Here is a 13727-nt window from a genome sequence, read left to right as displayed (position 1 = left end):
CACCCTATTTCGCGCCACAATGCCACCCGTGCGCAGTACGCACCCCTCCCCCACCTATGAAATCCCCGTCTTTACCCTCCCAAAAACTTGTGCTTTCCCTCTGATCTCACTTACTGTCTCTCGCTCTGAACCTCTTTGCCTTTCTCTTTACATCGCATTGCTGCCATGACGGATGGCCATCTGTTCAACAACATTTCCCTCGGCGGCCGAGGAGGCACGGTTAGTCCTCTCTCTCTCTCTCTNGGTTTTTCTCTCTCTCTCTCTCTCTCTCTCTCCTCTCGTTCTAACTTTCTTTTTTCTCCACTAATTTGTAGCTTAATTTCCTGTTTTTACTTTTTGCGATTGCGCTTTCTCTTTTGGAATCATTTCGAAAGCCTAATTCGGTTCTGAGTATTGTTCCTCTTACGGCCTCGCTTTGTTTGGGTTAAAATTTGGAGGAAACTCAATTGGTTGATGTAGCTTTTATTAGTTTTTATCTCTTGGGTTTCTTCATTTCTGAAAATCCTAATTTTTAGTTATTTTTTAATGATTTTTGTTTTTTTATATCTGTCTAATAGATGTTTATGTTTGGTAGAAGGAAATGGACTACAGCTTTTTTTATCGCTAGGGTTTCTTCGTTTTTGAAAACCCTAATATTTAATTTTTTAAATGACTTTTTTTTTTATCTGCCTCATAGATGCTTATGTTTGATAGAAGGAAATGGACTATAGCTGTTTTGATATCTTTTAAAACCCTAATTCATTGAGGTTTCGAAGAGTTGGTTTAGTTTATGCTGAAAAGCTTATGATTTTCAGTTACGGCTTTGTTGATTGATGAAATAAAACGTGGGTTCTTTGGGATGTAATTTTTGGTTAATGGTTACTGATCTAGAAACCCTAATTAAAACGAATTTTCATTGTTTTTATTACATATTAGACTGTTTTTTTGCTAAGGGACCATTGGGAACTAGAAATAGAAACAATTTTGTTTTTTCTTTTTTAATTTACAACTAGAGAGCCTAATTGTTGTGATTATTTGAAACCTTAATTGGAGGAAAAAAAATTTAGTCTCTTGCTGAAAGGTGAAAATGGGAAAATAGCGAGAATAGGGACAAACTAGTGGAACACATAATTGCTGCCTTCTTTTGCATGTTGAGTTTGAAGCCTTAGGTATTTCAGTTTGTGAATTCAATTTCTTGTATGTAATTTTCCTGGAAAATGCTTGCAAAAGTATAAATATTTGCAATCTTGTGGTTCTGGCCATTTTTTGGAATTAAATTTTATATAGAGTTTGATTAATTTTTCTATCTGTTAGTGATATTGGCTTCAGTTCTTTTTCCCCTGTATTTATTTTTCATTAAGTTTGGAAATAAAGAAAAATTGGAATCTTACGTGCTTGTCACTTCATGTGATAAAATGCAGAATCCTGGACAGCTTAAAATTTATTCAGGAGGGATTTTATGGAAGAAACAAGGAGGTGGTAAAGCAGTTGAAGTTGATAAATCTGATATCTTAGGGGTTACATGGATGAAGGTCCCAAGGACAAATCAACTTGGTGTTAAAATCAAAGATGGGTTGTACTACAAGTTCACTGGATTCCGTGACCAGGTTAGCATTTATCTCTCCCTAATAGTGGTGTATGGTCTCATTCTATATACTTAATGGTTGTCAGTAGCAGTTATGAACTATGATAATTGACAAGTAATTAGCAATGTTTTTATGGTCCCTGGACGGGAGTGTTAGGAACTTATGATCCTTATTTGTTTTTTCATGTTTGCTTTGTAGGATGTTGCCAGTTTGACCAATTTTTTCCAGAATAATTGTGGAATAACACCAGAAGAGAAGCAGCTTTCTGTCAGTGGTCGTAACTGGGGAGAAGTTGATTTAAATGGTTAGTGGATCTCATTTGATTTTCTGTTTGTGGCCACAGAAGCAGATTATATAGCATGCTTTCAAACTGTTCTGTGTCTTTTGTGTGCTACATTTGGTCAATCTTTTGTGCTTGATTTTTCTGCTTTTGATGTTAGAGATTTGAAACATTGTTCTTAGGCTTTGAAAGATTTTTCACTGGTTTAGGTTTTGCAAGCTTTTTATGCCTCAGGGGTTCATAACTTAGGATGTCAAAGATAATCTAGTGAAATATTTAGCTTTTGACATCAGATTTTTATAATTTAATGTGCCTTATAACACTTTTGTTTAGTTTTCAGTCAGTGTCCTGCTTTTCCATTAGAATTGTACTATCGTTTCTGCTTGCTAGAACTACATGTCTTGTGCGGCAGAGAGAATGAGGAGTTTATGTATTGATTTGGTAAATCTTAGCAGCCTTTTAGTTGAGCTCCCAATGTTTTCATCATTTATCTTGGTCCTTGGGTCGCTAATTCTTATTCTTTATGGCTAGGTTTCACTTTCTGGCATTTTCCTGGTTTTTGATATGGCATAAACTGTTTGTCTGTTGAGTTTTAAAAGCCTCAATATTGTGATTGCAGAGAATATGCTTACCTTTTTGACTGGTTCAAAACAAGCTTTTGAAGTGTCATTAGCAGATGTGTCACAAACTCAGCTTCAAGGAAAAAATGATGTCATCTTGGAGTTCCATGTGGATGATACAACTGGAGCTAATGAGGTGTGCGTCTCAATATTGTTGTTGATTATTGGTTAATGTCCTCCCCCGCCACCCCCCCCCCCCCCCCTTTCCTCTCACTCTCTCTCTAAATGCTTGTGACAACCACGTAACATAAAGTTTTACTCAGTACAGGAAAGTATTTCCTACAACAAATTTGTACAAGTAGGGCACACATTTGATTTTTTTTCTAAAGTAAGTTTCTTCTTTTCGTGACAGAAAGATTCACTGATGGAGATAAGTTTCCATGTACCTAATACAAACACCCAATTCGTTGGTGACGAAAATCGTCCACCAGCTCAGGTAAGTTTGTTGTCACTTCTCTGTTAGGATCATATGAATATACAACTTATGGTGTTTTTAGTGATGCCATTTTCCAAATACTTTCTGCTAGGTTTTCCGTGAAAAAATTATGTCAGTGGCTGATGTTGGCGCTGGAGTTGAGGAAGCTGTTGTCACTTTTGAGGGCATTGCGATCCTCACACCAAGGTAGGTCTTGTGCAAATGTTGAGACAGGGATGATTCACTTCATATACCTAGTCACATTCATGTGTCATTGGCAAAAATTTGATTTTTGATTTGTTTATTTGTTGGTTTGTTAACACTGTTTTGTTTCTCGTATATGGCTGAGTAAGCATGCTCTTTTTATAGGGGTCGGTATAGTGTGGAACTTCATCTCTCATTCTTGCGACTCCAAGGACAGGCTAACGATTTCAAAATTCAGTATAGCAGTGTTGTTCGCCTGTTTTTGCTTCCAAAGGTTTTTATTCTTCACCCTGATGTTAAGGCAATAATATTCATTGATAGACGACCACAATGTTTTATGTATAATCTCTTAGCAATTTTTCCCCGTTCTTTTTTGTGTGTTTGACAGTCCAACCAGCCTCATACTTTTGTTGTTGTTACACTTGATCCACCTATCCGTAAAGGGCAAACTTTGTACCCCCATATTGTCTTGCAGGTATTGCTGGTTGCCTAGCTTTTGTGTTCAATGCATGTGCCACTAGTGTTTAGCACTTATCTTCTCCTTGTTCCTTTTTTTCCAGTTCGAAACTGATTATGTTGTTCAAAGCACCTTGTCCTTAAATGAGGATCTTTTGAATACAAAGTACAAGGATAAGTTAGAACCATCTTACAAGGTAATAAAATTCTTTTCATATATAAGTCCATTTGTAAGCACTGCATGCCCAAGATTTACAAGCTTGTGGATCAATTTTACAGCTATTATTATGGTGTGCTTGATAAAATAGGGACTCATTCATGAAGTGTTCACCACAATACTGCGTGGTTTATCTGGTGCCAAAGTTACCAAACCAGGAAAATTCCGTAGCTGTCAAGATGGTTATGCGGTCAAGTCTTCACTGAAAGCTGAAGATGGAGTCCTATATCCACTTGAAAAGAGCTTCTTCTTTCTACCCAAACCTCCTACACTTATTCTTCATGAGGAGGTATACAGACTAAACTGTCTCCACGCTGGTTTGTTGGTCTAAATGCAAATGATAGATATCCATTTTAAATGACATGTTCGGTTTTTTGTTTTGCTCAAACTAGATTGACTATGTTGAATTTGAGAGGCATGCTGCTGGTGGCTCAAATATGCATTACTTTGATCTTCTCATAAGATTAAAAACTGAGCAAGAGCATTTATTCCGGAATATTCAGAGAAATGAATATCATACTTTGTTTGACTTCATTAGGTCAGTTTGATATGTTCCTTATTGGATAAACAATTTTGGTTCTTTTGGCAATATATTAACTTGCTGTCTTTCCATGCAGTTCAAAGGGTTTGAAAATTATGAACCTTGGAGATGTACGAACCACAGACGGTGTGGCTGAAATTCTTCAAAATGAGGATGATGATGCGGTTGACCCACATCTTGAGCGCATTAAGAATGAAGCTGGTGGGGATGAAAGTGATGAGGAGGTGAATTCTTTATCAGTTGCCTGGATTTTATTTATTTATTTGTAGTTTGAATTTTATTTTGGTAGTTGTGCAATATGCTTATGGTTAAAAAATATTTTGATTGCAATTTTCTAGTACTTTCCCTGTAATGTGGGTAAGCAATCTTCACTTTATTTATATATGTCATGTGGGCAAATGTTCCCATTGGTTCTTGTCAGTAGTTATAGGAAAGAATAGATCCTAACTGTCAAATTAGGTCTTCCTGTGATTGCTTATGTGTACATGACTAGCAGCCATCATAGATGTCAGTGTCTGACTTTTTAGCTTCTGCATGTCCCCACTGGTTGTCTTTTGGTCGTCGTTGTAAATGGTGAATCAATGCAGGATGAGGATTTTGTCATTGACAAGGACGATGGAGGCTCTCCAACTGATGATTCTGGGGATGAAGAATCTGATGCTAGCGAAAGTGGAGATGAGAAAGAGGCAATTTATTTTGTTCCTTTGCATACTTTAATATTGTAATGGAAATTCTGGACAAATTATCGTTTGGTATCTCACATTGAATAGCCAATTGCAGAAGCCTGCCAAAAAGGTTCCCAGGAAGGAAGCTTCTTCTTCCAAGGCAACTAAGAAGAAAGCTAGAGATGGAGAAGATGATGGGAAGAAGAAAAAACAGAAAAAGAAGAAGGATCCAAATGCTCCAAAGAGGGCAATGTCTGGCTTCATGTTTTTCTCACAAATGGAAAGGGAGGTGGGTCTCTATTCTATATTTACATGGATGATGTATATTTCTGGTTGCTGATTAATAAAATGAGCTTAGTGGATGTGCTGACTAATCTGGTTATGTTGTTTACAGAATGTAAAGAAAAGTAATCCTGGAATTGCCTTTACGGAGGTGGGAAAAGTACTTGGAGACAAGTGGAAGAAGATGTCGGGTATGGTTATTTCTGAATTATTAATCGTTTCTTGCAGTTTCTTTAAATTAATTTGTTAATTTTAGCTTAAAAAGGACCTATTGTGATGCTCTAATAATGAACATATCCTTGCAGCTGAGGAGAAAGAACCGTATGAAGCAAAGGCTCGAGCAGATAAACAGCGATATACAGATGAAAAAAGTGGCTATAAAAACCCTCAACCAATGAACATAGATTCAGGAAATGAATCTGACAGTGCATAGATGACAAGGAATCCAGTCACAGTTGTAGGCTTGACTAAGTTGAGCATGGCATAAGATAAGACTAGAACAAGATACGGCAGTTGTTGAAGGGTGTTTTTTTGGATGTATGAAGAGATATTTAGCGGGTGCAATGGGCAGCTACCTCCATGGAACTTCAAAATCTGTATGGTAGTATCGTGCATGACTACAAGTTGTAATTTCTCCCCCATTGAAACTTGGCTGGTTAGCATCACGCTTGAAAATTGATTAGTGTTAACTACTAAATAACTAAGAAAATTATAGTACTATTACTCTAAATGAAAACAAAAGAAGATGTAGTAGTGGTGGTAGTGGTAGGTTTTGGTTAGTAAAAAAAAAATGAAGTTATATTTAGTGAGAGTGTCCTCATGCTAAATACTTTGGAGAAACAAACTGCCTGAGACTAGGGTGTTGCTGTTGATCTAAACATTCATTCATTTTTAAGATGTCATTGGGTTTGGAAAAAGAGACCAGGAAGCCTGGTCAATCCTGTTTCCATTCAAAGAAAACACTTAAAAAGGTTAGAGGTTCAATCTAAAGACATTCATTTTCTCTTCCGCTAGTTCCTGCTGTTTAGTATTTTCCTTAGGAAACTAAGATGGTATCGGTGTACGCTCTTAGTGACCTTTTTGGTCTATGGACTTGTTCCGAAGTTGTAACTTGGAATGCACAGATAACAAACATGAATTACATTAAAAATAAGCACATCAACTAACTTCCCCCACTCCTTGCTTCCCGTCAATCCAAACAATAAACAAATTAAGAAAAGTTTCGTTTCCCCCAATTGTAATCATCGTCTATTCATGTAAAAGAATTGTGTACGACTCCATTCTTTCGTAGAATTCTCTCTAGCACTGGACCCTCCATTCTTTCGTAGAATTCTCTCTAGCACTTGACCCTCTTTTTGCAGTTAAGAGCACCTGAAAAACGAGTGAGCCTTCTAACAAATGTTGCAGGCTTGGCTTTGATCATCTGCAGCTTGTTGTATTTCAGATGCGGAGGTGCGGGTGGCCCAGAAGTTCTGAAGAAGGCTCCGTTCATGAACAAGTCTCCTTCCGATCTCCACACCCAGTGCCTCCAAACTGACTCTGGTGCATAGTTCCTGTTTGTTATCTGTAGACATACAATGAACAAAGCAATTTGTATGACCATCAAGTTATGAACTAAATTCCTTTATATGATTGAAATTTATTCTACACTAGTATTTTTGGATTTACCTCTTTAGCCCATGGGTCGTTTGGAGCAATGAACCTGTTGCCCTGGCTGATAATGGTGGGATGCTGGCTACCACCAATGGCATACATTTTCCAGTGAGTGTAGTCATTATTGACAACATGAAAGAAACCCCATCTGCATCTAGGCATTCTTTGTATCAATTCCTTGCCAAAATGGTTGAAAGCAACTGTTACCTGCATGAGTTTATCGCGAGAGTAGGAGTCACTCGCACCCAACAGGATTACCTGAAGAACAAGTCCAAGCATGGTTAGTTGAAAATTGCATGACAACATGTTGAGTGAAAATGTGAAGCTATTGAGTTTCTAAGGTGACAATTACTTACATCGTTATGATGGGTGAAATGGCAGTTTGAGATGGTGATGGCTGTGGAACCCTGGATGGCATCGATGAGTCCGTCCTCACACTCGGACATGGAAAGGTGATCCAGCCAAATGTTTGTTGATCCAAAGATGGAAATTCCATCTCCGTCACCTACAGTCCGGAAACCATAGTGATCCACGGAGTCCCTGATTAGGCCACCACTGCTCTTTCTAATGTGATGAATATGAAGGTTGTGAATGATCACATTGTCCACAAATTGAAGAGTAATGCCAGCTCCATAAGCAATGTGAACATTTGCTCCACGACCATCAATTGTCTTCTTGCTTTGGACTATGAGCTCCTGGGACAATTTGATGTTCATATCATGAGCAAAAATGATCCACAAGGGCTCCTTCTGAATCACAGCATGACGCAAAGTTCCAGGCCTGGGGTTTAACACGTTATCATCAGAATTATCTGTCACCAAATAGTACCCTCCCTGCTTTCCTCCTTCAGTTTTATGGCCAAAACCAAGCACGCAATTCGCCAGCTGTTTACGGTTCCTGGCCCAGTTTTTCCTGCATCGCCAGCACCTGTCAATTGGGTTGGTCGCCATGCATGGACCAATGTACTTTTTGTGGTTTCCCCTCAAGTTCCTCCTGGTGCTGTTAGTAGTAACACCCTCAAATGCCTTGGTTTTGTTTGCACGACCTTTCAGAAGAGCCCTGCACCAAATTGCCCGAGAAAGATAATTATGCCTCTATTTAACATGCAATTCACAAAGTTTTTGGTGCTAAGAGCAGGATCCTTGTATACAGTGGAGGGAGTTGAATTTGGGACATGTGGCTCTCTGTCCATCTAAGGATATGGCAACCTGAGCGTTAAGCTGAAGGCATATGATTATATAACTTGATAAGATTATGCACGAGAATGTTACAGAATATGAATTCCAAAGGTTGATAATTGACACGGACAATAATAAAAAGGAGAAATAAAATAGAAATATATGGTATAAAATTTACTTGTTAACATTATAGTTCAGGTTACTGGTGACATTTTCTGGCATTGGTTCGTAAGCTTCCAGGGCATTCTTCCAGGCTTGTTCCGCACGTTGCTTCCAAACCTCATCAAATTCAGCAATATCTGCCCATAGGCTTGGAATAAGGGCGGCCAAAGAGAAGAGGAAAACCAGCCGCTGCTTAGTTACCTCCATTCCTCTGGTTTTTTTTTTTGTTTTTTTTTCTTGGTTCAAATGCTGGGTAATATGACAGGCCTAGGGTTAAGACCTGAATGCTGTGCCCGTTCAACCCCAGCTACACCAAGAAAAAGGTGAAACCTAAATATCTAAGGCTCTAAGCTGCCAACTTGGTTGGCGAGGCCTTGGTTATTTAGATATGTGGAACAGAAGAGCTTCTAGGGTGCCTTTAAATAAACCCTCGGAGAAACTGTATAGTTCTAAAATTAGAGCGCCGAGAGTGGAGAACCATTCTCTTACAACATTGCAAGCCACACACTGTCTTTCTCCACAAAACCAATAACTGGTGTAAAACACAGCCCCATGCAAGAACTTAATTTGGACTTTTAATTGAATCAATGCCGGCCAGCAGCCAGCTGGTGTCATATTCAGTATTTTCAAGCTCTCAAATACAAACCAAACAAACAACTCCCAAACGAAGCCTTTTTAATTTGTTATATGCTCAACAGTTTTACTTGGATGCCTACAATGCATTATGCCTCTTTAAACAACAATCAGATACGGTTAAAAGTTTTTGCTCACATTTGTCATTGGCCATTATTTTGAAAAATTGGAAAAGAAATACTATAGAATTAACACCAAAAAAAAAAAAGAAAAGAAAAGAAAGAAAGAATTGAGACAAACTTTCCTGTCCGACAACGAGACGTACGATTTATACAATTCTGAACATATCTATCCAACAATTCTACTCATCCCTTGAGGAAATCTTATAGTATATCATATACTATTTGTGATGAGACAAACTTTCCTGAACAGTCACATCAGCTGGGACAAAAGCTTATTCTAATAGATCTTGTTCCCTATACAAAAATGAAACCAAATACAACCCCCCCACCAGAAAGAAAAAAGTTCAGCCCTTTCGGCATTCGCACACCGAATTTAAGGAGCAATTTGCTACATCTTGTGGGAATCAGTATAAATGTTCCTGGTGGAGGAAAAAACCTGCCAGCTATGATATTCGGATTTTGAGTTGAAAATATAAAAAGGATTCTGTTATATATGACTGTAGACAGAAGATAACACCATCATACACATCTGCAAAACATGGCAAGAATTTGTTATGGATTATTCAATATCGGAGCTTCTGGTAAGTTTGCTTGAATACAGGACTAACCGGGAACCAATCCTACGAACCAGAGTCCAGGGTGCTCTTCACCTGGGTAATGTCTTATTGCACCAGGCATAGTAAGATGGTTCAGAGAGCCCTGATGGACTCAAAGTCAGTTTTTCCGCCTTTGCAGAAATCAATCATTTGAGAAATTTTTAGGTCTTGCATGCTGTAAACATGATGTTGCACATCATATTGAAAAAATATTATTGTTATATGTTATGGTTAAAAAAATATTATTGTTATATATTATGTACAGAAATATGTTATATGTCATGATTAAAAAAGGTTGTTACATGTCATATTGAAAAACAAATATTGTTGTTACACGTTATGTATAAAAACATGTTACACGCCATATTGAAAAAAATGTTGTTGTTACACACTGCATGTTGAAAAAATATTGTTGTTCCATACCATGTTTAAAAAATTTTTGTTACATGTCTAAAATATTATTATTACTTGCGAACCAAAACTTAATTCTTCTCAACTTTATTCATTTCTTTTTGTTTTTCTATGAGAATTTGGCACCGATTAAAGTGTTTTTAATATTTTTTCATAAATCAAAGCACAATTTTTCTTATCCAAAACACCTATGTCCACTAAAAATAAAAAAAAATTTCCTTTGGAACCCTAAGTTTATAAATTTCAAATTCTTAAGTTTATTGATGTCTAAGTCCCAAATTAATCAAATTAAAAGTTATTTCAAACATCTGTGATCATTTCTACTATTTTAGTTTCATCCAAAATACTTAAAAATCAAATTTCTCAAATAGCCACCCACCACAAGCACATCAAAACCATCGCTTGGTGTCTTGAAAGCGCAAGAGAGAGAAATTGGGAACACAATAGACAGATGCCAAGGAGAGAAATCGATAAAATTAGAGAGAGTTGGATGGTGAGAGAGAGAAATCAGAAGCACAGTTGGGGAGAAATTGTGATGAATGATTTAATTAATTTAAAATAGTTTTAAAGGTATTTTTGTCAAGTCATGGCTAAATATGACCAAAAATAGTTAAATTTATTTTGATAGTTATTAATGAAATGTTCTTATCAAAAGGGTTATTTCTCATAATTTCCTCATTTATTAAACTATTTAATCAACACCTTTGTTGCATGATATATAGTTAGTTGTCTTAAACCAGAGGACATGTCCAACCTTTTATTTTAAGTTTGTAAAAGAATTTTACTGATATGAAAACTATTGCCATGGTGCTAGCTAGCTTTTAGTTTATGAATTTGTTTAGACGTATGAGAATAAAAGCTTGATTATTAGCTCACAATCTTTGAGATAACTTTCAACACATTGAAAGTGTGGAGAATGTAATGCCCAAAACCCCTGGGCTATTACTGGTACATGGGTTTAGTAGGTAAGGCTCACAAGACCCAAATAAGCCTTTGAATAGATTAATCGTATACTCATGCTCGTTCCTTTAATAATATGTGGAAGCCATATATATATATTCATAAACATTTTACATCTGTGTTCAACTTATATGTTGCCTACTGCCGAGGCTTAACCATGTCCGCACTACATGTGCTATGAAATTTAAACATCATTAGTGCTTAAAGTACTTTACATATATAGATTTTACATTTTCCATATGCTTGCTAAGACTGAAGGGCCTCAACCCAAAACAATTGGCTAAAAACAATGATACAACCCAAAACTTGACCAACAAAGTTGACACGAAAAAATGGAGTGCTACCATATGCCAAAATATCTACTGAACAAAATCAACCACTCACTCTTCAAACAGAGGCCCCAATAAGCTATTATCTGCACATTATTTAATTAGAGTAAGTCTCACAGACTTAGTGAGTGAGTGAAGAAGGGAAACAACCATTTGTTGGTCTCAAAGAGCGTGCTTAAGGGGGGGTGAATAGCACTTTTGGAATGATACTAAAATTCCTTTCAAGTAAAGAGCTGATTAAAGGAATTTGAAAATGGAAGTTTAAGGCTTGCTAGAGGAATGATTTAAGTGCTAAGAGTAAGAAGAAAATAAAAGAAGGTAGACAAAACACAATGATTTATAGTGGTTCGATCCCTTTAACCTACATCCACTATCTTTATCTCCCAATCAAGGATTTTCCAACCAATTCACTAAAATTAGTGGAATTCTCAAGCTTCCGCCAAACTTTTACAATGGCTTTTCACAAGCTCAGCCACAACCTTTAACAATGGTTTTTCACGAGATCAACCAAAACTCAAAATGACTTTTCACAAGCTCAGCTACAACCTTTAACAATGGTTTTTTCTGGGATCAATCAAAAACCCAAAACTAACTTTTGTAAGGCTTAGTTAGAACCTACCACAATAACCAAGCTAACCCAATCTCGATCAACCCCTTAGAGTGTCTTTCACACTCTAAAAAAACAGAAAATAAAAAAAAGATGAAGTAAAATTGATCACCTAATTGATCTAAGATGTACAAAGTTAAGCTCAAACACTTTTTCAAAAGATGAGAGTGAAATACTAGTGTAAAAAGAAGGTTCTTGGTCTTCTAAGATTAAAATCACTTTGGATAACTTTTCCATCTAATTTTTGACTATTAGAGAGGTTTTAAATACTTACAAAATCACTTCTGGCCATTAAAGACAGAAACTAGCCATTTCTTGCCATAATTTTGTCATTTTGTGCATAATTTCAAATTTTTGATAGTGAGCATTTAGCTGACTAACCATACTTTTTAGTCAATTAAGTCTTTTCTGTCTCGCAATCAAATTCTCTGACGATGAGCTTTTAGCTGGCTAACTATACTTCTTAGTCGATTAAGTATTCTCTGTTTTGCAATCTGGTTTACTTTGTTAATCAGTTAAGAAAGACTTTGATCGATTAAGAGCTTATTGTTTCTAGAGCAAGCAGCGTCTCTAACTTTTCTTTGTTTGATTAATTCTTCTCTTAGCTTGGTCACGCTGATCTTCCATTTCCCTTAAATAGCCATGAGATATGTTAGTCATCCAAGACTTCTTGAATTATTTTTCACAAATTTGACTGCCTTTATTTTGGATCTTCACTTTTGGATTTTAGCTAACTAATTACCTTGTTTAACCGATTAAGAGGCTTCTGTTAGTTTCCAGCTCCCGTTTAATTGATTAAATCTTGTGTTAACCAATTAAGACTTTTCTATCTGTCTTTAATGTAGCACCCAGAGTTGCTTTAATCAATTAAGGATTTGTGTTAATCGGCTAAGACTAATCTGTCTTCATTAAAGCTCTTTCTTCTTTGCTTGTTTAACCAATTAACCTATATTGCAACTGACCAAGCATCTTGACTTGCTTTCAAATACCAAATATATTAATGAATTTAAGCTTTTTCCTACACACTTAAACAATATAATTAGACACCAATGAATGAGAATATTTTGCTATCATTAAAACCATAAAGAGGCAACATTCTTTATCTCTTATTTTTTGTAAAGCCCGACCTTATAAAATACTTGACAGGACATACATGTGATGGATAGCATGTTTACATACTAGGAGAGCTGCAAAAAATCGACAAAACTCGGTACTGTACCTAGAGGTACAATAAAGTTGATCTAAGCCTCCAACTAGGTCAAATAGGGATTTTAAGGTGAAATTCAAAATTTTACAATTCAGGAATGACTTAAATGGTGATTTGGAGTTCAAGGATCAATTTGGAGTCAAATCAAAATTTTCACTATCTAGGGGCAAAATGGTAATTTTGCCACTTGAGGATTAAAATTGGAATATTGGAAGAAGTTTTTGATCAAGATTGATCACATTTGACTTATTGGAGTATAATTTGAGGTTGATAAGTGAAAAAGTTATAGTTTCTGTATTTTTAGAGCATAGGGGCAAAACGGTAATTTTACCACCCCGAGGGTAAATTGGTAAATTTTCACCCCCAACACTTGTCAAGACCAAGGGATTTTATTCATCATGAAAATGGATAAACATGAGAAATGTGTGGTGGAGAATTAAAGAATTAAAAGTCAAATATTTAAAATTTGAACCAATAAGGAAATGTCATGTGTCATGCTTTTATTATTTTATTGTTTCTTTATAAAAAGGCATAAAAATCAGCCCATTTCTCCCATAGTGGTAGGCCAAACCAGAAGAGAAGAGAAACCAAGGAAGAACAAACCCTAGGTGGGGAAAATCAAAG

At 36.4% G+C, this 13727-nt stretch overlaps 2 protein-coding genes across 3 annotated transcripts; one reads left to right on the top strand and one right to left on the bottom strand.

The window, feature by feature from the left end:
• Positions 1-5962, top strand: LOC18601453 (FACT complex subunit SSRP1). The gene is made up of 16 exons (XM_018119746.1): positions 1-219; positions 1401-1586; positions 1764-1869; positions 2465-2601; positions 2818-2901; positions 2993-3087; positions 3250-3358; positions 3473-3559; positions 3645-3737; positions 3849-4046; positions 4150-4295; positions 4375-4522; positions 4886-4984; positions 5079-5252; positions 5358-5436; positions 5551-5962. The coding sequence occupies exons 1-16, from the start codon at positions 166-168 to the stop codon at positions 5676-5678; spliced, it is 1923 nt and encodes a 640-aa protein (XP_017975235.1). The 5' UTR covers positions 1-165; the 3' UTR covers positions 5679-5962.
• On the bottom strand, positions 6225-8631 carry LOC18601452 (pectate lyase). 2 transcript variants are annotated; one of them, XM_018119749.1, is made up of 5 exons: positions 8255-8631; positions 7255-7957; positions 6914-7156; positions 6558-6809; positions 6225-6520 (listed from the first exon to the last, which is right to left on the bottom strand). In XM_018119749.1, exons 1-4 carry the CDS (start codon positions 8443-8445, stop codon positions 6582-6584), a joined length of 1365 nt encoding a protein of 454 aa, XP_017975238.1. In that variant the 5' UTR covers positions 8446-8631; the 3' UTR covers positions 6225-6520; positions 6558-6581. The 2 variants fall into 2 exon arrangements, with proteins under 2 accessions (XP_017975238.1, XP_017975236.1); XM_018119747.1 differs by having other exon boundaries at positions 6225-6809.

The sequence above is a fragment of the Theobroma cacao genome, chromosome 4 (assembly GCF_000208745.1).
Source record: "Theobroma cacao cultivar B97-61/B2 chromosome 4, Criollo_cocoa_genome_V2, whole genome shotgun sequence".
In the NCBI taxonomy this organism is placed as follows: Eukaryota; Viridiplantae; Streptophyta; class Magnoliopsida; order Malvales; family Malvaceae; genus Theobroma; species Theobroma cacao.
This window is presented reverse-complemented; position numbering and strand designations above follow the sequence as displayed.

What these genes read in the sequence shown, in the direction of transcription:
- LOC18601452 (XM_018119747.1), bottom strand. Translation starts at nt 8,445, where the DNA reads ATGGAGGTAACTAAGCAGCGGCTGGTTTTCCTCTTCTCTTTGGCCGCC. An exon ending in ATTTCACCCATCATAACGAT is followed by an intron (nt 7,157 to 7,254) that starts GTAAGTAATTGT and finishes CTTGTTCTTCAG; the next exon opens with GTAATCCTGTTGGGTGCGAG. An exon ending in ACGACCCATGGGCTAAAGAG is followed by an intron (nt 6,810 to 6,913) that starts GTAAATCCAAAA and finishes GTATGTCTACAG; the next exon opens with ATAACAAACAGGAACTATGC.
- LOC18601453 (XM_018119746.1), top strand. Translation starts at nt 166, where the DNA reads ATGACGGATGGCCATCTGTTCAACAACATTTCCCTCGGCGGCCGAGGA. An exon ending in GGGAGAAGTTGATTTAAATG is followed by an intron (nt 1,870 to 2,464) that starts GTTAGTGGATCT and finishes TTGTGATTGCAG; the next exon opens with AGAATATGCTTACCTTTTTG. An exon ending in ATACAACTGGAGCTAATGAG is followed by an intron (nt 2,602 to 2,817) that starts GTGTGCGTCTCA and finishes TTTTCGTGACAG; the next exon opens with AAAGATTCACTGATGGAGAT.